The 21,682-nt window shown below is 40.2% G+C and overlaps 1 protein-coding gene across 2 annotated transcripts; it reads left to right on the forward strand.

Moving 5' to 3' along the window:
- Positions 1-449: 449 nt before the first annotated feature.
- On the forward strand, positions 450-21,115 carry tardbpl (TAR DNA binding protein, like). 2 transcript variants are annotated; one of them, XM_034173270.1, is made up of 7 exons: positions 452-1,092; positions 10,470-10,633; positions 10,789-10,929; positions 18,498-18,668; positions 18,766-18,850; positions 19,703-19,846; positions 20,574-21,115. In XM_034173270.1, exons 1-6 carry the CDS (start codon positions 852-854, stop codon positions 19,795-19,797), a joined length of 897 nt encoding a protein of 298 aa, XP_034029161.1. In that variant the 5' UTR covers positions 452-851; the 3' UTR covers positions 19,798-19,846; positions 20,574-21,115. The 2 variants fall into 2 exon arrangements, with proteins under 2 accessions (XP_034029160.1, XP_034029161.1); XM_034173269.1 differs by lacking the exons at positions 19,703-19,846; positions 20,574-21,115 and having other exon boundaries at positions 450-629; positions 807-1,092; positions 18,766-19,403.
- The last annotated feature ends 567 nt before the right edge of the window (positions 21,116-21,682 follow it).

The following is a 21,682-nucleotide window of genomic DNA, read 5'->3' on the forward strand; positions in this document are numbered from 1 at the left end:
CAGCACTGAGGGATTTTTGGAAGAATATATTAGTTTTTGTTTGATTTTTTTTTATTGTGAATCATCCACACAATATATTAGCCATTGAAATATCTAAAATTGTTCTTGATATTTTATTAGATGACTAAAATCTGACTATTTCATTTATTTTCCTTGAACTTCTCTTGTAAAATGTTTTTTTGTATGGGCGCACATTTTGTTTGAGCTCACAGAATGTTCTCTCTTTTGGGGGTAAATTATAGCTTCAAACTCTGCTCGTTTTAAGTAGTGACACACAACAGATATTTAAATAGAAACATACTGGGTTTGTGCAACGGTAATAAAAAAACATAGCATGCATTTGCCGTCTTGCAGTGAACCTTTAACGAAATGTTTTTAAATATTACTTTAACTTGTCACCCCTGTAAAAAATAAAGTGCGCTCTCCCAACCGGATGATGTCGTCGCTACAATACGACCAGCCATTTTGTTAGCTGACGCAAAAACAGCTGCTAATAATTTGCTCATTTTGCTTGAGTTTCGTATTTTAAACTGACAAAATAAGAGAACCGCTTGCTGGCGTTTGTGACGCACAACTGTCAGGCACACAGAAGGAGGACTGGTGCGTTTACTGGATCAAAACAAAACGCGGTACTAGATCTTTTTTTCCCCCAAGCAGCGTGCGTTCGCTAGCTTGTTAGCTAGCTAGCTTAGCCTGTGGAGAAAAGAAAACGTTCGAGATTCATGGCCGCCAGCTATTAAATGTCTCTGACAGAGTTCTGAAGGTTACTGTTTAACATATTTGCGTTCCTTTGGTAAAACCTGTAGAAGTCCGGTTGGACTGTGACCGCTGATCGGGGCTCGGCTGTGACCATGTCGGAGCTCTACATTCGCGTGGCTGAGGATGAAGCTGAAGAGCCGATGGAGATCCCCTCAGAAGACGACGGCACCGTCTTGCTGTCGTCGGTAGCGGCGCAGTTTCCAGGAGCGTGCGGGCTCCGCTACAGGAACCCGGAGTCCCAGTGTATGCGGGGTGTCCGGCTGGTGGAAGGTGTCCTGCACGCACCCGAGAACGACTGGGGAAACCTGGTCTACGTCGTCAACTACCCCAAAGGTGAGGCAGGTTTGGTTTGGTGTGGAAAAATACTGGACAAATGCACCTCAGAGCCCTTTATTTCACAGGTTCTGGGCTTTATGTAAACTTGGATACTGTCCGACTTTCCGTTAAAAGTGGTTGCACAATTCTGCATAATCATAACCTTTCCAGGGAGCTCATTAATCAGTCCGCGCGTCATCAAGTGCAATTGTGATTACCCTGAAAAGTACTTCATTGAAATATTAGCCTTGTTTAGCCTGAAATGACGAGGTTTCTGTTTACAGGATTTTTAACACGCACTAAGCTTTTTTGCTGACATTTTTAAACTATTTTTCACCCATACTGATCCATTTTTAAAATTCCCATTTTTTTTAATGTAATATTTATTTCATTCATTTAAAAGAAAAAAAAAAAACAGAATAGCAGAAATAACAAAACTTTACAAACCAATGAATGAAAAGGAGCAGATTGGAAGAACAAGTCTTATATTTTCTGCCCCTTATTTGCTGCAAACTATTCCTGAATGTGGCCTGACCCATATCAGAACGACAGAGGCTATATACACGACAACATGGCCATCATCTTTGCTGTATCTGTGGTAATTACGCTCAAAATGAACATTTTCAAAGTCAAAACTAGAGCACCGCACACGCTTTTAGAGCGCAGACCTCTGCCAACACTAGTTTCCAATTCCACAAATTTTTATCTTGGGGGGGAAAAAATTTTCAAAGTCCTGTTAGAAGTGGCTTTTCATAAACTAAAATATAGATCACACAGGCTTTTCAGTGTTAAAACAAATCAGATATCCACTAAATTTGCAACCCAGTGTAACAGTATATCTTCCCCCTGGGTAAATTAGATCCGGATTAAACTTTGTCAGGCAAGAGTGTCAGGCCCCTTTCACACCGGGGGTGCTCCCAGTTGCGCCGTGCGTCATTATGATGCCGCCACGTGGAAGCAACTCGGTGCCGAGACGATGCAGCTCAGTGCCAAAACAGCGCGAGGGGCGCAAAGGAGGAAGCAAGTAAGGCGCTGAAAAATTAAACCTGTTTTTTTTTTTGTGTGTGTGTGTGTGTGTGTGTGTGTGTGTGTGTGTGTGTGTGTGTGTGTGTGTGTGTACTTTACAAAAATTATGCCCTAACCCAGACTCTAGAGCATTTTCACTGGAACTACAGAAAACTCCTGCTTGTATTAAATGTTCATGAAAGCGCATTTCTTTGACATTTGATCCTGCAGTATCACAAGTGAAAATCAAATCAAAAGCCACTGTATGTGTCCCAAAACTCCAAAATATATGCAGAGCACATTCATGACCATAATTACTGTCTGTTGGTCGTCTTTTTTACTGCTTGTTCAGGAAGGAAAGGACCGTTTTTAACAGAAAACACTAATGCCATTATCGGTACATGCCTCTTTAATCTGCTGAGCGATTTCTTTCAGCTGCTCTCATTAGGGGTCACCACAGAAAGATCAGTCATTTCCATCTCACCCTGTCCTCTGTAACTTCCTTTGTCACACCAACCACCTGCATGTCCTCCCTCAGCACATCCATAAACCTCCTCTTTGTCCTCCCTCTTCTCCTCCGGCCTGGTGCCTCCATCTTCAGCATCTTTCTCCCTATATACCCTGTGTCCTTCCTCTGCACATGTCCAAACCATCTCAATCTCGCCTCTCTGACTTTGTCTCCAAACTGTTCTACCTGACCTGTCCCTCTATGTTCATTCCTAATCTTGTCCATTCTCGTCACTCCCAAAGAGAATTGCAACATCTTCAGCTCTGCCTCCTGTCTTTTTCTTAGTGTCACCGTCTCTAAGCAGTACAATGTAGCTGGTCTCACTACTGTCTTGTTGACTTACCCCTTCACTCTTGCTGGTATTCTTTGGTCACAAGTCACTCCTGCCACCTTTCTCCACCCACTCCACCCTGCCTGCACTCTCTTCTTCACCTCTCTACCACACTCTCCATTACTTTGGACCATTGGCCCCAAGGATTTAAACTCATCTACTTTCACCACCTCTACTCCCTCTAATTTACACACATGTACTCAGTCTTGCTCCGACTGACTTTCATCCCTTTCTCTCCAAAGCATAGCTCAACATTTCCAGACTAGACTCAGCTTGCTCTCTACTCTCACTACAGATCACAATGTCATCTGCAAGCATCATAGTCCATGGAGACTCCTGTCTGAGCTCATCCATCAACCTGTCCACCATTGCAAATACAAGAAAGGACGCAGAGCTGATCCTTGGTGTAATCCCACCTCCACCTTGAATGAATCTGTCATTCCTACTGCACATCTCACCGCTGTCCTTGTACATGTCCTGCACTACCCTCACACACTTCTCTGCTACTCCAAACTTCCTCATACAATACCTCAACTCCTCTCTTGGCGCCCTGTTATAAGCTTTCTCTAAATCCACAAACACACAATGTAACTCTTTCTGGCCTTCTCTATGATTCTTCATCAGTATTCTCAAAGCAAACATTTCATCTGTAGCCTAGTGTACTTCCTCAACATGAAACCATATTGCTGCTTACAGAACTTCACCTGTGTTCTAAGCCTAGCTTCTACTACTATTTCCTATAACATTATGCTGTGGCTGATCAACTTTATGTCTCTGTAGTTGCTGCAGCTCTGCAAATTACCCTTGTTCTTAAAAATATTAACCAGCGCACTTCATCTCCACTTATCAGGCATCCTCTCACTTTCCAAGATTTTAGTAAACAATCTGGTTGGAAACTTCCCTGCCATCTCCTAGATATTTCCATGGCTCCACTGGAATGTCATCTGGACCAACTGCCTTTCCACTCTTCATCCTCTTCATAGGTGCCCTCACTTCATCCTTACTACTATCACCACATTGTCCAGCTTTTTTTCTCTCACATTTTTCTTTATTAATCAGGTCTTCAAAATATTCCCTCCACCTTCTCAACACACTGTCCTTACTAGTCAGCACATTATCATCTACATCTTTTACCACCCTAACCTGCTGCACATCCTTTCCAGCTCTGTCCCTTTGTCTGGCTATTCTGTACAAGGCCTTTTCTTCTTCATTACTATTGAACTTCTTGTACAGCTTCCTATATGCCCTTTCCTTAGCTAGGGATGAGCCTTCTGATAGTATGATGTGTTCTTGAGGAAAAATGTAGTTTTTCTGCTCCAATGGTAATTTCAGGAATGGACAATTTTGCAAACTTCCATGTGAAAATGCCCTTATTTTAATCATAACCCTGAAGCATTTGAGATATAACATAAAGCAAGGTTCAGCTTCTACCCTAATAGCCATTTTACTTTGGAAAAACTTTGAAAAACCTGACTGAAACTTTGAAGAGTTTCAGTCAGGTTTTAGAATTCATCATAGTACAGAAACAGTATTAGTGAAGGTTACAAATGATCTTCTTATGGCCTTAACAGTGGACTCATCTCTGTGCTTGTTCTGTTAGACCTCAGTGCTGCTTTTGATGCTGTTGACCATTAAATTTTATTAGAGATTAGAGCATGCCATAGGTATTAAAGGCACTGTGCTGCGGTGGTTTGAATCATATTTATCTAATAGATTACAATTTGTTCATGTAAATGGGGAATCTTCTTCACAGACTAAGGTTAATTATGGAGTTCCACAAGGTTCTGTGCTAGGACCAATTTTATTCACTTTATACATGTTTCCCTTAGGCAGTATTATTAGACAGCATTGCTTAAATTTTCATTGTTACGCAGATGATACCCAGCTTTATCTATCCATGAAGCCAGAGGACACACACCAATTAGCTAAACTGCATGAATGTCTTACAGACATAAAGACATGGATGACCTCTAATTTCCTGCTTTTAAACTCAGATAAAACTGAAGTTATTGTACTTGGCCCCACAAATCTTAGAAACATGGTGTCTAACAAGATCCTTACTCTGGATGGCATTACCCTGACCTCTAGTAATACTGTGAGAAATCTTGGAGTCATTTTTGATCAGGATATGTCATTCAATGCGCATATTAAACAAATATGTAGGACTGCTTTTTTGCATTTGCGCAATATCTCTAAAATTAGAAAGGTCTTGTCTCAGAGTGATGCTGAAAAACTAATTCATGCATTTATTTCCTCTAGGCTGGACTATTGTAATTCATTATTATCAGGTTGTCTTAAAAGTTCCCTGAAAAGCCTTCAGTTAATTCAAAATGCTGCAGCTAGAGTACTGACAAGGACTAGAAGGAGAGAGCATATCTCACCCATATTGGCCTCTCTTAATTGGCTTCCTGTTAATTCTAGAATAGAATTTAAAATTCTTCTTCTTGCTTATAAGGTTTTGAATAATCAGGTCCCATCTTATCTTAGGGACCTCATAGTACCATATCACCCCAATAGAGCGCTTCGCTCTCAGACTGCAGGCTTACTTGTAGTTCCTAGGGTTTGTAAGAGTAGAATGGGAGGCAGAGCCTTCAGCTTTCAGGCTCCTCTCCTGTGGAACCAGCTCCCATTTCAGATCAGGGAGACAGACACCCTCTCTACTTTTAAGATTAGGCTTAAAACTTTCCTTTTTGCTAAAACGTATAGTTAGGGCTGGATCAGGTGACCCTGAACCATCCCTTAGTTATGCTGCTATAGACTTAGACTGCTGGGGGGGTTCCCATGATGCACTGAGTGTTTCTTTCTCTTTTTGCTCTGTATGCACCACTCTGCATTTAATCATTAGTGATTGATCTCTGCTCTCTTCCACAGCATGTCTTTTTCCTGGTTCTCTCCCTCAGCCCCAACCAGTCCCAGCAGAAGACTGCCCCTCCCTGAGCCTGGTTCTGCTGGAGGTTTCTTCCTGTTAAAAGGGAGTTTTTCCTTCCCACTGTCGCCAAGTGCTTGCTCACAGGGGGTCGTTTTGACCGTTGGGGTTTTTCCGTAATTATTGTATGGCCTTGCCTTACAATATAAAGCGCCTTGGGGCAACTGTTTGTTGTGATTTGGCGCTATATAAATAAAATTGATTTGATTTTGGTTTTACAATTTTTGACATGAATTCAAGGAGCAACAAGGAAATTATTTAAGTTTAGGCGAAATATAAATTGTATGGTGGTGCTACATTTTATTTTTAATTAAAACAGTAAGAACTATATGCTTTTTCCCATGATCCAAAAATGGTACTGTAACAACTCAGTGACAGTGAGCTTTCTATTGCAAAAAAATAAAATGACATTTTAAGGAATATGTACTTTCAAATAAAACTGTCAATCTTCTAACACATGAGCAGGTTTGCATAGCGCTTCCCAGAGACTGTTTTGACAAAATAGTTGATATTAGATTCAAAATCTCATTGTTTTAATGTACAAAATAAAAGCTGCTGTAGTCAATATTTAAACGTATTGGTTGTTATTAAAACTATACAAACTTAAAAGGCAACTAGCCATGTTTTTTTTTTGTTTTTTTTTCTGTGAGGCACAAACAGCACTGGAACAACCCAATAAGAGTCAGCTAGGTAGCAAGTAAGTCCCTTCGGCTGCTCCCTTGTTTGAACTCAGGGTCGCCACAGCAAATCCAAGGTGGATCTGCATGTTGAATTGGCACAGGTTTTACGCCGGATGCCCTTCCTGACGCAACTCCACATTACATGGAGAAATGTGGCGGGGGTGGAATTTGAACCCGGAACCTTCTGCACTCTACCAAATATAATTTACTTGAACTTGTCATGGGCCAGAAGGTCCTGTGACATGCAGCTTGTTTATATCTTCAAAAACAAAAATTGGCCACTTTTGTGATGGTGCATTGGTATATTTTAGCAGTTTTGTGACAGAATCTTGCTGAATAATGAGTATTCCCGGCGATGCGTGATAGGAAAGAACTGGCTGCGGACCAGAAGCATGTTGTCATGAAGGCAACACAAAGTTCACCAGACACCGCCCAAAAACCACCCGCGCACAGTCAGGGTCAAGTGACAGCAGCCGTTCTCTCAGTTCAGTTGCAGCCTGCAGCAGTATCTGTCCTTCATATTTATCGTCCATATGTCCTAATGATCACATAATGTCTTGTATTTTTAAAGGTGATTTTGGCTAATTTTCTGCCTGGTAAGCCATGGCTGCATCAAAGTGCTGTCTTGTCAACAACTTTACAGTCTGTGGCATGTCGTACTGGCATCATAATATGTTTGTGATGTTTTGTGTTGACATGGTGATGAGGTTGTTGCGGTGTCTGGTGACCCCACTACTGTGTAGTAATGGTGGTGCCACAGTGTTGGGCCAACACTGGCTGGTGTACTTTTCTGAGCCAAATGGCTGAGTGGGCAGTCATGAACTATAGTTTTTTGGGGTTCTGGATGAAAGTCTGACAAATCCTGAAAGTGGAAACCCCACTTCAGCCTGGGACTTTTGATTTCCAAAGGGACATTACCAATAGACATGTTCCAGAATGGCGCTATACCCAATCACATATACCTACACCCAGTCAGAGCAATGAAATGTGACACAAAAATAACAATAAACTGGTTTAGTTTAAAAACCCAACATTAATAACATAACTTGGTTAATGAAAGATTGTCATGAATCGTCACTGCTGTTGCTTTGTGTTGACTTTATCTTGTAAACACTTTAATTCTAGTTCTACATAAGTCACGACGTTTAGTAGCCGACTCTTGGCTTCCTCCTCTTGTCAGACCAGGTATCTGTGGGATAGAAGTAAAACCCACTTCTGGAACATTGCACAGTATTGGGCTGATGAAATTTTTAAGAACTTCAGTGCTTGTAATGTATAACTAAAAAATAGCATTTGATTTGACTAAAAGTATCAACGCAATACAATGCAGGTGCTTTTTGAAATGTTTTAACTAATCATCTTGTAATAAATGTCACTTCAGTTGTACTTCCTTGGTATGAATTATCACATGCTGTTCAATCAAAATGGAACAATGGGCACTGTAAAAGGTTTTGACACGAACAGCTGACACACTTCTTGGGGTCTCACATTTTCACTAGTAGCTTCTCACTCTGTGATGCATTCACTGTCACATGTAAAGCACTTTCTTTCTCTCTTGTTCATGCAGTCACGCTCTTACAAACTGACTGGTTTATGTGGAGTGAAAGTTGCCAGATTTCACTACTCAGAGCGTGCGCACTCTCGCTGCTCTTCTTCTCAGAGCTGCAGTGAGTGATCATACAGCAGCTTCTGAAAAGTGCTCAGAACAGCTACCAGAGGAGAAAAAAAAGCTGCTCTACTCTGTGAGACAGCTTTCACCTCCACAAGAACTATCATCACATTTTACTAATGCAAGATCTCTTGGCACAATATCTCCACAATTTCTGCATTTAATAATAATAATGATCATTAATTGATAAAACTACTAATTTCATTCATTCACTCTGTCGCTTATTGGGGTTGTAGTGGTAGCAGACCAAGCAGTTCATACCACACTTCCCTATCCTCATCCAAGTCCTCTAACTTTTCCCAGGCGATCCTGAGGCATTTCCAAGCCAGCTGGGAAGTATAATTCCTCCAGCATGTCATGGGTCTTTCCTTGGGTCCCCTCCCCCCATGACTGAAAGACCTTCCTAGAAAGGTGACTAGGGGGCATCCTCATCAAATGCCCAGACCAGCTCAGCTGCTCCTTTCAATGCAAAGAAGCAGCAGCTCTGTGTCCCTCCCACAGTGATGGAAGTTTTGCAGAAATTCCCAGAAATCCGGGTTTTTATTTATGTGGTGAGCTTTTCCAGCTTTTCCCAAACAGTTGGTAGTGGTAATGCACCATGTTGGTTTGCAAACCGTCAATAAACTCGAAAGAAGTTATTTTTGTTTTTCTGGCCTGCGTCTGATTTAGTCTCTCGTCTGACTTCACGATGTTTGTATGTGTAAAATTGTTTGGAAACGTCTCTGATGAGACATGACAGTGGATATCGAGTCCCACATTTTCACATCCTGATCCGAGACTGAAGGATAATGTAACATGCCACCGCTCGTCCACACAGCAGAGAATGAGAGACGCTGTTACAGCTTTTAAAATAAGCTCTGTGTCGCAGGTTTATCAGGAATCAGTTCAAATGGTTCGACCAAAAGGACCAAAACACCCGATCTGACTCCTTAAAATCGTCATTTATTCGGAAAAGCTAACACCTGGTAAGTCTTATGTTTTTGGCAGAATTCGTTGTCAGTTGACATTATTCGTATAATGTGGTATATTAGCCTGCTAAATCTGCCTTTTATGGTTTCTTCTGTTACATGGGTGTGAAGTATTCGTGTGGAAGAAAATATAAATATTCAACATACCCGTGGAAATCAGATATTGATGTGAATCCATTTGCGTGTCATTTTGCACAACACTTAAGTTGTGAGTATCCCAGAAATGCTGACGTCAGCACTGGATGGAAAAAAAAATTTATTGCGTTTTCCATTTATATAAGTGAATAAGAATCTAATTTAAACCCAAATCAGTGGTCATGAGAACTAAAAGTGATATAATGAACTTAATGACTTAATGAACAGTAGATGCAGCTTTACTTGTGTCAAATTCTTTTAAAACACTATCAGTTGTTATAAAAGCACAAATTGCTGAAGTTAAATGTAGAGAGAGAACAGTAACAGTCCATTGTGAATGTGTTCTTACCAAATGACAATAACACTGTATTCTAATCCATGTGACACACTGTGTATTATAGTTCCATCATCTTGCCAACATGGTAAAATAGTCTTTTCACACAACTTGTATCATGACTATACAAGCTGTGTGAAAAGTGTCTTCTCTGGGGTGGAAAAATTGACCTGACCAACAGATTTTTTTGTGTGTGTGTGTGTGGGTAAATAGACCTTCACATAGAAGTTTTATCATATCGAAAGTACTGGTCAGACATCAAGACTTGATGTGTATTTCAGGAAAATGAAACCCTGAACTTTTTTTAAGGTCATTAAACAGCCGAGAGGACCTCTTACATCCTTGTTCCAATTCCAGGAATTTTCAGCACCCTTTTAGAAGTGGCATGTGTCAGAATAATGAAACTTCTGATTTGGTCCCCCTTCCAATGTTGCCCAGAACACAGATACAACACGTGTAAATGAGAAATTGCACAAACATCAAACTGGATTGGAGACTTTGAGGCCTGTAGATGAAGTATGTAATTTATTTAATGACGTTAACTTCGTTACATCATTGTGTTGAGATGGGATGAAGACTGCATCCACTTCCCGCTTCACCCTCTTTATTCAGATAGTTTATTTATTTTTAAATTGTGAAGGGGGCATTCTCTCTCTTTGGAGGACTTAAATGAGGAAAAAAAAAATGTGACAGTTTTTGTTGTGTAAACGTTTTCTTTCAAAGTGGCGTCAACCCCACTCTGGAGGAACCACTGACCTAAACATTACAGTCCTTTTTTTATGAACTATTTTTAAATGTTATTTTCAGTGATGTGAGGCACATTCATTTATTTGTTGTAGATAATAAAAGGAAGATGGAAGAAATAGATGCTGCCTCGGCTGTGAAAGTCAAAAGGGGCTTTCAGAAGACGTCAGATCTCATTGTGCTCGGGTTACCATGGAAAACTTCAGAACAAGACCTCAAAGATTACTTCAGTACCTTTGGGGAGGTGATCATGGTGCAGGTATGATCCCTCACCTGGCTGTTTGTCCGTTAGTAGTTTTTGTTTTTTTATATATATATATATATATATATATATATATATATATATATTGTATTTAAATATTTTTTTTAGTTAAGATGGTAATAAAACTTTATCACTTTTAATCTTAATTCCAGGTCAAGAGAGATGCAAAGACTGGAAACTCCAAAGGGTTTGGTTTTGTCCGGTTCACCGATTATGAGATTCAAACCAAAGTGATTTCTCAGAGACATATGATTGATGGACGATGGTGTGACTGCAAACTTCCCAACTCAAAGGTTTGTTGAGGACTTTTATGGCACATTTTGTGGTGGTGTTTGTTTCAGATTATCTTTCTGCTGAGGATCATATGATTAGATTTTGTTGGTCTTTGGGATTTCTGCTCTTTTGTTAAGCAGCCGTGGGAGAGTTTTGCTGTGTTCACCCCCAGTTCTCTGCCAAGAGTCAGGGTTAGCACACATCCTGGAAAATCTGGAAGTTTGGAGAGTAGTTTTCTAATCAAGGAAATGACCCGGAAGGTTTTTAAAATGACTGAATATCCCTGGAAATGATCAACTTTGTTCAGTAATCTTAAACCTTATTTTAGCTCCTTGCTTTCATTGCCTTGTGAACTTGTGTGCGTCTTTGAGATTCAGTTCACTGTTTCTGAGATAAGCTGTGCAGTATGACTGATCCACTTTCTGCACCATGATGGTGAATATCCCTCCATCTGTGCCAATTAAAGTTAGCAGTCAGTGTTTTCAATAGAAGGTGTCAGAATCTGACACCTACTTGACAGATTTTGGCTGCTATCAACAAAACGTTGGCCATTACTCTGTCTCCTCCCTCCTGTTATATATTTTTGCACTTCAGGCATTGTCATGTAACGCTTTTTCACCGTTCAAGTGATCACTTGTCATTTTTTAAGCTCCTCAATGATTCCTGTTTCAAACCAAACAGCAGCATCCTTTCAAAAAAAGGTATAAAACTTTCTGATTATGCAATGAGTGTGTTTTTTGTCTGACAGTGGACCGTTATGTTGGCAACTGTGCAGTGCCTGAATCAGGGCTGCTAATTTGTGGCCCAGCATCCTTGTATGTGGACATGCTTAACCCTGGTGTCTGGAGTTAAACTTCAGGGCTGTGAAAACTCCGCGGATCCGTGAAATTCCACAGATTTCATCATGGGGAGGAGGTGGGGGTGTTAGTGTTTTACTCTGTAATCGTGATCGTCACTGTGTTTTTAAAGTCTATTGCAAAGTGTTGTTTTTTTTTTGTTTTGTTTTTTTACGACATTGTGCAAGTTTTATAAGGTCGCGGCAGTCCGCGGACACTGATCTGTGTATTACAGATACAAATCTGTGTCCTTGGATCTGTGGCGTTTCGAGGAGAAAAATCCCTCTCTCAAAGCCTGGCTGTTGCGACAGTTGTTGTAAAGTGAGACTGTTTGGTTGCTGCGGTGACACTGTGTGGCTCCTGGGCGAAGCTTAAGCTAAATGTAGCATGTGGATATCGCAAACCTTTAGAGCTCTAAAGTTTTTAAAAGAATTGTGCAGCATCTCTGTATCACGGACGGACGTGTGACAGCGCGAAGATAGCAAGAAAGGCTGTTTGAAAAAGTCTGATAAGGACAAGAATCCGTGGAATTGTCGCTGGCTTCATGAACACACCTGAAAGATAAAACAAATGGGAAAAGTGAACTGTGCCATTAGGAAACACGGTAAGAATTTTTCTCTCTCTGGAAAATAAACATTGTGCTGTTCAAACAGAATTTTAGACAAGATTATGTGACTTTTTTCATCAGTCTAGACTTTTTCATTGGAAAAAAAAGACTGGCTTTGAATGGATTTACATGAATTTACACAAGAATGTAAATGAGTTTCTATTAATCTAGACTTTTTTCATGGGAAAAAGACACTGGCTGTGAGTGGATTTACAGGAATTTACACAAGAATATGTGGCTTTTTTACTATAACAGGGCTGTGAAAACTTCACGGATCTGTAGTAGTAGTCAAGTCTAGTTTCTGTCAACTTAGACAACTGGCCAAGGTGAAACGATTTCTTTCACGACATTTTTTTTTTTTTTAACCAAATGTATTTATTAAAGTTTTGCAAATTTATATACAAGGTGAACAAACAATAATAACTGAACAGTAAGGAACCCCCAAACGTTCCTGTCAAGTATACCAAACGAACAAACAAAGCGACAGAAATCAAATCGCATACACACACACAAAAAAAGACCAACATTATTACACTGCTACACATTTTTTCTTTTAAGACAGAGAAATATGAACATATATGCGTATTTTTCGGTGGCATCTTGAACAGCTGCTATGAAACAGTTCTCTGTTTTCCTAAATAGTCCAGAAAAGGTTGCCAAATCTTGACAAATTTACCCGCTTTATCCTGAAGGGAATACCGGATCTTTTCCATATGCAAGATGTTTATGATTTCAGACAACCACATTTTGAATTGGGGTACCGTATCAGTTTTACATAAAGTTAATATAATCTTTTTTGCTATAATCATACCATATTCAATTGTGTATCGTTCAGAGGAGCTGAGGCACAGAAGAGATCGAGATAGCCCAAACAATGCTACTTTGGGATCTGGGGTTAAACAGCACTCATACATATCTTCAAACCACTGAAAAACTTCCAGCCAAAAATTATGCAGTTTTGTGCAAGACCAAAATAAATGGGTCAGAGAGCCCTCCACACATTTACAACGGTCACATAAAGGAGAGGTGGAAGGAAAAATTTTGTGCAATGTAGTCTTAGAGTAGTGCAGCCTGTGCAAAATTTTAAACTGAATTAATTGATGCCTTGCATTTATAGAGCAGGACCAGATTTTGTTCAGACTCTCCTCCCATTCCTTGTCCTCTATCTGTAAGCCCAGCTCCCCTTCCCATGCATTTTTCAAGGGTAAAGAGTTACACTGAACTAAGGAGATTAACAAACCCAGATACCAACTTTTTGGATTCAGGTGAACTCGAGAGAAGCTTATAAATTGGCACCTCCTCAGGTAAGGACTCGAATTCAGGGGGATTCTGGCGAACAAAGTTCCTAACTTGCAGATATAGAAAAAAATGCGTTGCAGGCAGAGAGAACTTATCTTTTAGTTGAGCAAAGGAGGCAAACTGTCTAGCAACATATAAATTCCCTTTTCCTTCCAATTGTCAAACGAGGCATCTAACAAGGATGGGGGGAAAGTGTGGTTACGTGATATCGGTGGTGTGGTTACGTGATATCGGTGTATGAATATTTGTATTTGGTAAGGAATATTTTTTCCTAATTTGACTGAGCATTTTTATACAGTTTGAAACAACAAAATTGTGCACCTTAACATTTGGACTAAGAGGCGAAAAAAGAAGGGCAGGGAGAGAACTATTTTCAACCTCTTCCTTTCAATGGCCACCCAAGGAGGAATGTCGGGCATTGAGTCCAATGTGTACTCCGTTTGCCAGTAGACCAACGTGCGGCAGAGTGCCGCCCAATAGTAATGTTGAAAGTTGGGCAAACCTAGCCCCCCCATCGATTTGGGCTTAACATAAATGAGCCTTAGTTATTCTGTGGGCTTTATAGCCCCAAATGAAAGGAAGAATTATTGAATCTATCGATTTAAAGAATTGCTTTGTCAAGTAAATGGGCAAGTTTTGAAAAATGTACAAAAATTTTGGAAGGAGACCATTTTTATTGCATTTATGCAACCTGCCATAGAAATAGGAAGGCTTCTCCATTTCTCAATATCCTGCTTTAATTTTTCAATCTTATCAAGATGATTATACTTAAAAATTAACTTAGGATTTTTTGGCAAGGTAACACCTAGATATTTTTAACTGGTCCGTTTTTTTTTTTAAAGGGAGATTTTCTAAAAAATCTACGTCAAGATCAGTCCCCAGAACCATAAATTCACTTTTCTGCCAATTAATGGTATAGCCAGAAATTTCCCCAAAAGATTTTACCAATTCTAATAAAGCTGGAACTGAGCTTTCAGGATTAGATAAAAAGATAACCACATCATCAGCATACAGTGATATGGAATGATCAACTCTACCTAACTGGACTGGATTAACGGAGGGACTGTTCCTAATCGCTATGGCGAGGGGCTCAATTGCAATTACAAAAAGCAGGGGGCTTAGGGGACAACCCTGATGAGTGCCCCCATGCAAAGGGAAAGGTGCTGATCGTTCTTGGTTAGTAAAAATGGAAGCTGATGGATGCCTATATAATAACTTCACCCAGGAGATAAACTGGTCACCCAGACCAAATCTTTCTAATACTACCACCATATAGGCCCATTCCACCTGATCAAACGCCTTTTCTGCGTCTAAACATAAAGCTGCGACTTTTTGAGTTTGCCAATGTCGATGATACATGATGTTCATTAATCTCCTAATGTTAAAAAAAGAAAACCTATTAGGTACAAACCCAGTCTGATCAGGATGAATGATTGAGCTAATGTGGTTATTTAATCTATTTGCCAGTAACTTAGTAAATATTTTCAAATCGGTATTTAATAAGGAAATGGGGCGGTAGGATGAAGGTTCCATTTCATCCTTCCCTTCCTTCAGTAATAATGAAATCATATAATGTTCTTGGGAATTCCTTAGTTTGAAATGAATGCTTAAACATCCTAAGTAACAAAGGGGCAATTTTTTTCAGCATTTTTTTTTGTGTAAATTTCAATGCCAAAGCCATCCTGACCTGCAGCTTTGCCATTGGGAATGGATTTAATTGCTGATACTATTTCCTGAATGGTGATTTCAGCATTCAAAGCATTACGTGATGCATCATTTAAAATTGGGAGATCCCACTTGTCTAGCCAGGCTGAAATGCCTCCTTTGGATTTTGACCTGTAGAGTTCTTCATAATACTCTTTAAATCTGTCATTAATAGCTTTAGGGTCTATTATAATTTCCCCAGATTTAGATTTTATTTTATGTATTGCCCTGTTAGATTGGATTCCTCTCAATTGTCGTGAAAGAAGATTATGGGGTTTCTCACCAAGCTCAAAATGCTTTTGTTTAATTCTGATGAGTTGTTCACTTACTTTGGTTGATAAAATGGAATTATACTCATATTTTAACTTCAGGATATCCTGCAGGACATTTGAGCCGGGAGAGGCCTTATGTGCTTGTTCAAGCTCTGCTAGCTTAGCTTCTATATCTAGCAAACGCTGTTGACATCTCTTCTGTAAAGAAGCTTCAAATGATATAATATGCCCTCTTAACACTACTTTAAAAGTCTCCCACAGCACCGAGTCAGACACATCATTTTTATCATTGGACTCTATAAATTCTAAGATTTTATCCGCAATAAACTGTGGAAAAGATCTTTCAGTCAAAAGATGTGGATTAAACCGCCAGTTATATGCCTGCTTAGAAAAGCGTAAATCTAAAACTATTGAAGTTGGGGAGTGATCTGAAATAAGAATATTGTGATATTTAGTGGAGATTACATAGGGTAACAATTTGGAATCTAGCAAGAAATAGTCTGTTCTAGAGTAAGATTTGTGTACTTGTGAAAAATATGAATAGTCCCTTACTGTAGGATTACATAATCTCCATATATCAACCAAGTTGTTCGCACTCATTAACGTTTTCAATTGAATTGAAGAGGCCATTACATGAGAAATTTGAGAGGATTTATCTAAATGTGCATCTAGCACACAATTAAAGTCTCCACCAAATATCACATGGGTCTCGGACAGATTGGGAATCATTTTGAGTATTTTACGAAAAAGAGGGATTGTCATAGTTGGGGCCATAAACATTTAAAAGTGTGACATGAAATGAGTGAATATAGCCGGTTACCAAAAGGAAACGACCATTCGGGTCTTTGACAGTGGAAATATGCCTGAAAGGTACAGTCCATCATTTTGAGATTTTAATCCATGCTTTTATCACTAATCGCCTGGACTATTGCAATGGACTTTATATTGGGCTGAATCAGACGCTGCTTACTCGCCTACAGATGGTGCAGAATGCTGCTGCTCGACTTTTGGCTGGTGTTAGAAGGTGCGAGCACATTACACCGGTTTTGGCCTCACTTCATTGGCTCCCAGTTCGTTTTAGAATTGATTTTAAAATTCTTTTGTTTTTAAATGTCTTCATGGCCTTGCCCCGCTATATCTGTCTGACCTGCTTCATTTATATGCCCCTTCACGCTCACTCAGGTCAGCTGATTTGTCACTGTTGGTTATCCCAAGGTCAGAGAGGAAGCGTAGAGGTGGCCGAGCTTTTTCAGTCGTTGCCCCGAGACTGTGGAATGATCTTCCTTTGCACATTAGGCAGGCTGATTCTCTCTTTCTCTTTGGCTTTTAACGCAGCTTGACACTTTTTTTTTTAAGTGTTTCTGCTTTTAACTGTAGCTTTTTATTTATTTATTTTAACTTGCCTGTTTTTGTTGTGTACAGCGCTTTGGTTGTTGGTGCATTAGTGCTTTATAAATAAATTGAGATCTGCGGGATTGCGCAGATTTCATCATTTGGGGGGGGGGGGGGGGGTGTTAGTGATGTACTCTTTAATCGTGAACATCACTGAGTTTTTAAAATGCTTATCGCAAAGCATTCTTTTTTTTTCTTTCTTTTTTTTTTACGACATCGTGTAAGTTTTATAAGTCCGCGAACACTGATCTATGTGTTACAGATACAAATCAGTGTCCTCAGAGCCGTGGAACTTCGCGGAGGAAAAATGCCGCTCAAAGCGTAGCTGTTACGACAGTTGTCGTATAGCGGAACTGCTGCGCAGATGCTGTGTGTCTCCTATGAGACGCTGAAGCCAAACGTAGCATGTGGACATCGCAACCTTTTAGCGCACTCAAGTTTATGAAAGAATTTTGCAGCATGTCTGTCACGGAGCGACATCAGACAGAGAGAAGATGGCGAAAAAGATGGTTTGAAAAAGTTTGATAAGGACAAGAATCCGTGGAATTGTCGCTGACTTCATGAACACATCTGAAAGATGAAACGAGAAACGCGAACTGTGCCCTGAGGAAACACGATAAGAATTTTTTTTTTTTTCTCCCTGGAACATAAACATTGTGCTGTTCAAACAGGATTTTCGAAAATATTATGTGACTCTTTTTCTTATTAATCTAGACTTTCTTTCATCGGGAAAAATACATTGTGGCTTTGAATGGATTTACATGAATTTACACAAGAATGTAAATTAGTTTTTATTAATGTAGACTTTTTTTCATGAGAAAAGACACTGTGGCTTTGAGTGGATTTACAGGAATTTACATAACAATGTGACTTTTTTACAGTAAGGTATGTTATTGATAATTTACCATGATTTTCAAAATATTCTACAAGCTTTAGCTGTGCCCTTTGAAATGCTTTAACAGTCTTTTCAGTCTTCATGAATTTCATGTAGTTTAATTGTTCTAAGTTAATGCATGATTTGGTTTACAGTTAAAAGGAAAATCATTCCAGGTCCCACTTCCTTCTGTTATTTCAACATTATCATTGACAGTTTGAATCGAAGATCATTTAAATATGTAATTCTTTTGAGATTTTTTTTTTTTTTTTTTTCTTTTTCTTCTACCAGGAGATGCTGAAAATGTATCATTAGATACAAAATTAATTGGGTTTCTGGGGTCCCACGGGCCCTAGACCCTGGCTCATCCCCCTGCAAATCTTCCTCGGATTTCACAATTTTTATTTCACAGCCCTGCATTTAAATATGGCAACATCGATCAGAGTAATGTAGTATCTGAGGCATATGATTCCGATGGATGTGAAAATTTGGAACCATTCCATTTGTCAAAAAAGATGTTCTGAATTGGGTGGCCGTTTTTTACACATTATGTAAATGTCTGTTTAAATTTTTCTGTGCGTGCTGCATCTCTCTGTCCGCTCAGGCGTGTCCCGATGAGCCTATGCGCAGCCGTAAAATCTTTGTGGGCCGCTGTACGGAGGACATGACTCCCGACGAGCTGAGGCAGTACTTCATGCAGTACGGCGAGGTCACTGACGTTTTCATCCCCAAACCTTTCAGAGCTTTTGCCTTTGTCACATTCGCTGATGACCAGGTGAGACGGTGGCAGGCTGTAGCACAAACCGCAGCCTTGAGTGGAAAACTGAGAGCAGCAGAATAAACGGTAATGATGAACTCTCCTTCCTCCTCAGGTTGCCCAAGCTTTGTGTGGAGAGGATTTGATCATCAAGGGCGTCAGTGTGCACATCTCCAACGCCGAGCCCAAACACAATAATAGTAGGCAAATGATGGAAAGAGGGCGCTTTGGGGCTGGTGGGTTCAGTCAGGGCTATGGTGGGAATCGCGGTGGGTTAGGAAGCAGTAGCGGTGGGGTTAACTTTGGGGCTCTCGGCCTTAATCCGGCGATGGTGGCGGCTGCTCAGGCGGCACTGCAGAGCAGCTGGGGCATGATGGGAATGCTGGCTAACCAGCAGGGTCTAACCACAACCGCAGGCACAGCCACGACAACCCGAGACCAGACCTATAGCTCTGCCAGCACCAGTTACAGCACCCCCACCTCAGCTAGCCTGGGTTGGCCGGCCGGCGCTAACGCCGCCTCCAACAGCGGCTTCAGCTCTGGCTTTGGCACCTCTATGGAATCCAAGTCTTCTAGTTGGGGAATGTAGATAGTTTTGAGTTGACTTTCCCCCTAACCGGGTAAGTATTCCTGCAGTAGAAGGGGAAATTACTCATAATCTTATGTTCCTGTTATTTAAAAATCATCTGCCTTTTATTTTCTTAGTTCATAATGTGTGTGACTGATTATGAAGTCAGTTTTTGAATGGGTTTTAAAAAATATTGCATCAGTAGCAACTATCACACTACCTTTTCCTGTTTTGAAAAGATGCTACATAAGATCACTGCATGCAAAGTATATATTTATGGGTCGTGCACAAGTATCTCCAGAACCCCTCAGCCCCTTTTGTAAAATGGGCTTCTATAATTATATCTGCAGTTGATTGAATTTTTTTCCTTGTTTTGTTGGTTTTTTTTTTTTTTTTTTTTTTTTTTTTTTTTTTTTTTTTTTTTTTTTTTGCTTTGTTTGTTTGATATTGTGTGGCAACACCTTCATGAAAATCTCTTCTGCAGTTCACCGACTCTTTCGCAATTTCCCTGGAGGATTCGCCTCATTGGCAGCAATGTTTGGCACGTCTCGGTATCAATTCCCTTCCTCCCATGTGTAAATGCTTTTCCATCAAAGACAGCTTCACTCTGCATATACTGTTTTAGACGGTGGGTGTCGTCTTCTTCCTCTCCTTTTTTTTTTTTTTTTTTTCTTTTAATGGATATAGAAATCTTGTCTTGCTCTTGTCGCTTTGGAGATCGATGAGTGGTGTTGGACAGAATGAGATTTGAGAGTGAGCAAAATGAAAGCACGTGTGAGGACGACTGTGCAGAGATTTTTGTTTTTGTTCTAAAGAGACAAATGCCTGCGAGAGTTGAGAAGAACCTGTGGCTTTGTGCTTGTGTGAGAGGAAGAAGAAAGTACGAGTGTGATCCTAATCGTCATCACAAGGACATTTTATTGCATCTGGAGGTCACTAAAGTTTCTCCTTTCTTTGTTTTCCATCCTACTTTGAAGAGTGAAATGTCAGAATCTGAGTATTTGTATCCTGTGGTCTGATGATGATGATGATGATGATTGCTCTGTGTGATGTGTGCTTTTGTTTCTCCTTATCACCCTCTGTGTGAAAATGTTATGTCTGTGTGTGTGGGTGGGGGGAGACACACACTGAGGGGACGTCTGCTGAAGTTTGAAAGCGATTGGCATGACCACGGAGTGGCGTGAGTGTGACACGCTCCCACTGGACGTTTGTTTGAGGGGGGTTGTGGATGCATTTTCTGTGTTTTGTGAATCAAAGGGCAGTCTGAAATAAACCTGAGTTTGACTAGGTATGATACCCTCTGACAGTGACTTTTTCTTTAATTGAGCTGCAAACACTTTAATTTACATGTATAGGCTCCTCGGACGTGGACAGCCCAGGTTTTCGTCTGAATCCTGGTTGGGGCTCAGTTATGCAGAAGCTGAAGACGAATTATTGGCTCGACCGGAACAATCCAGCCACAACCTCGGCCTTAAAGGAGCAGAAGCAACAAGAACCATTGGATCATCCTGAATTCAAACAATAAAGTGGACCATAAACACCCTGAGGTATTTTATACCTTCAACTGCCACAAATAGAAGCAAAGTCACACCTGCAGTTTGGCACCAATTACCAGTTTGTCATCTCCGAAAATCTGCTTTCAGTCTCAAATAGAAGTTTTGCTTCGAAATCTTCTGTGCTTCAATAATTTGTGGAAATATTAGTCATTTTCTCAATGTGGTTCTGAAGCGTTGAGACAGAGTAATTTTTGTTTGCCTAGATTGTAAAGTGGTTTGAAAAATCTGGGCGGAGTCATGTTTGGAAAGGGACTGGAAACTGAACATGCCTGCAGGACTTCACAATTTTTTGTAATGAATATTTTAGTGTGGTGTAAAATAAAGCTTTCAGTTTGTAATCAGCTGTGGTCTCTTAATGTAGATGTTTAGAATCGATTTTTAAATGTCGGGTGATAGACTCCGCCTCCAGCTCGTATTCTGAACACTAGTTTTGTGCCATTAATTTTTAACTTTTATCACCAGGTATTTCATCGGCATGAGGAGTTTGGATACCCATTTCTTATATTTGGTTCCCAGTTGCGCTGCCTGTCTGCGTCCTTGGATGAGATGATCTACATTGTCCAAGTCCACCCAGCTGTAAATGGGTACCAGCTCTGGCTGGGGGGACCAACCCGTGTCCCACTCAGAAGATCTCAAGCTCATCTGCTTCACACTATAGAATCTGGACATGGGCACCAACGGACCTCAAGACCTATGTGGGATCTTCTCCTTTGAGGTCAACAGCAGCTTCCTAAATGCATCATTTGTGCTGTTTGCTTAGTTGTAGTTTCTTTATTTTGTCTGTTGGTGGTGCTGTTGTGCCACCTTGTAGGTTTTGGGATCAGACAAGGAAAAGGGCACAAAACCTGAATACTTGTCTACTTGGAAAAATACTTTTAATGAACTGAATTCTATAAACCTTGGGCCAT

Source organism: Thalassophryne amazonica, chromosome 6 (assembly GCF_902500255.1).
Source record: "Thalassophryne amazonica chromosome 6, fThaAma1.1, whole genome shotgun sequence".
Lineage (NCBI taxonomy): Eukaryota > Metazoa > Chordata > Actinopteri > Batrachoidiformes > Batrachoididae > Thalassophryne > Thalassophryne amazonica.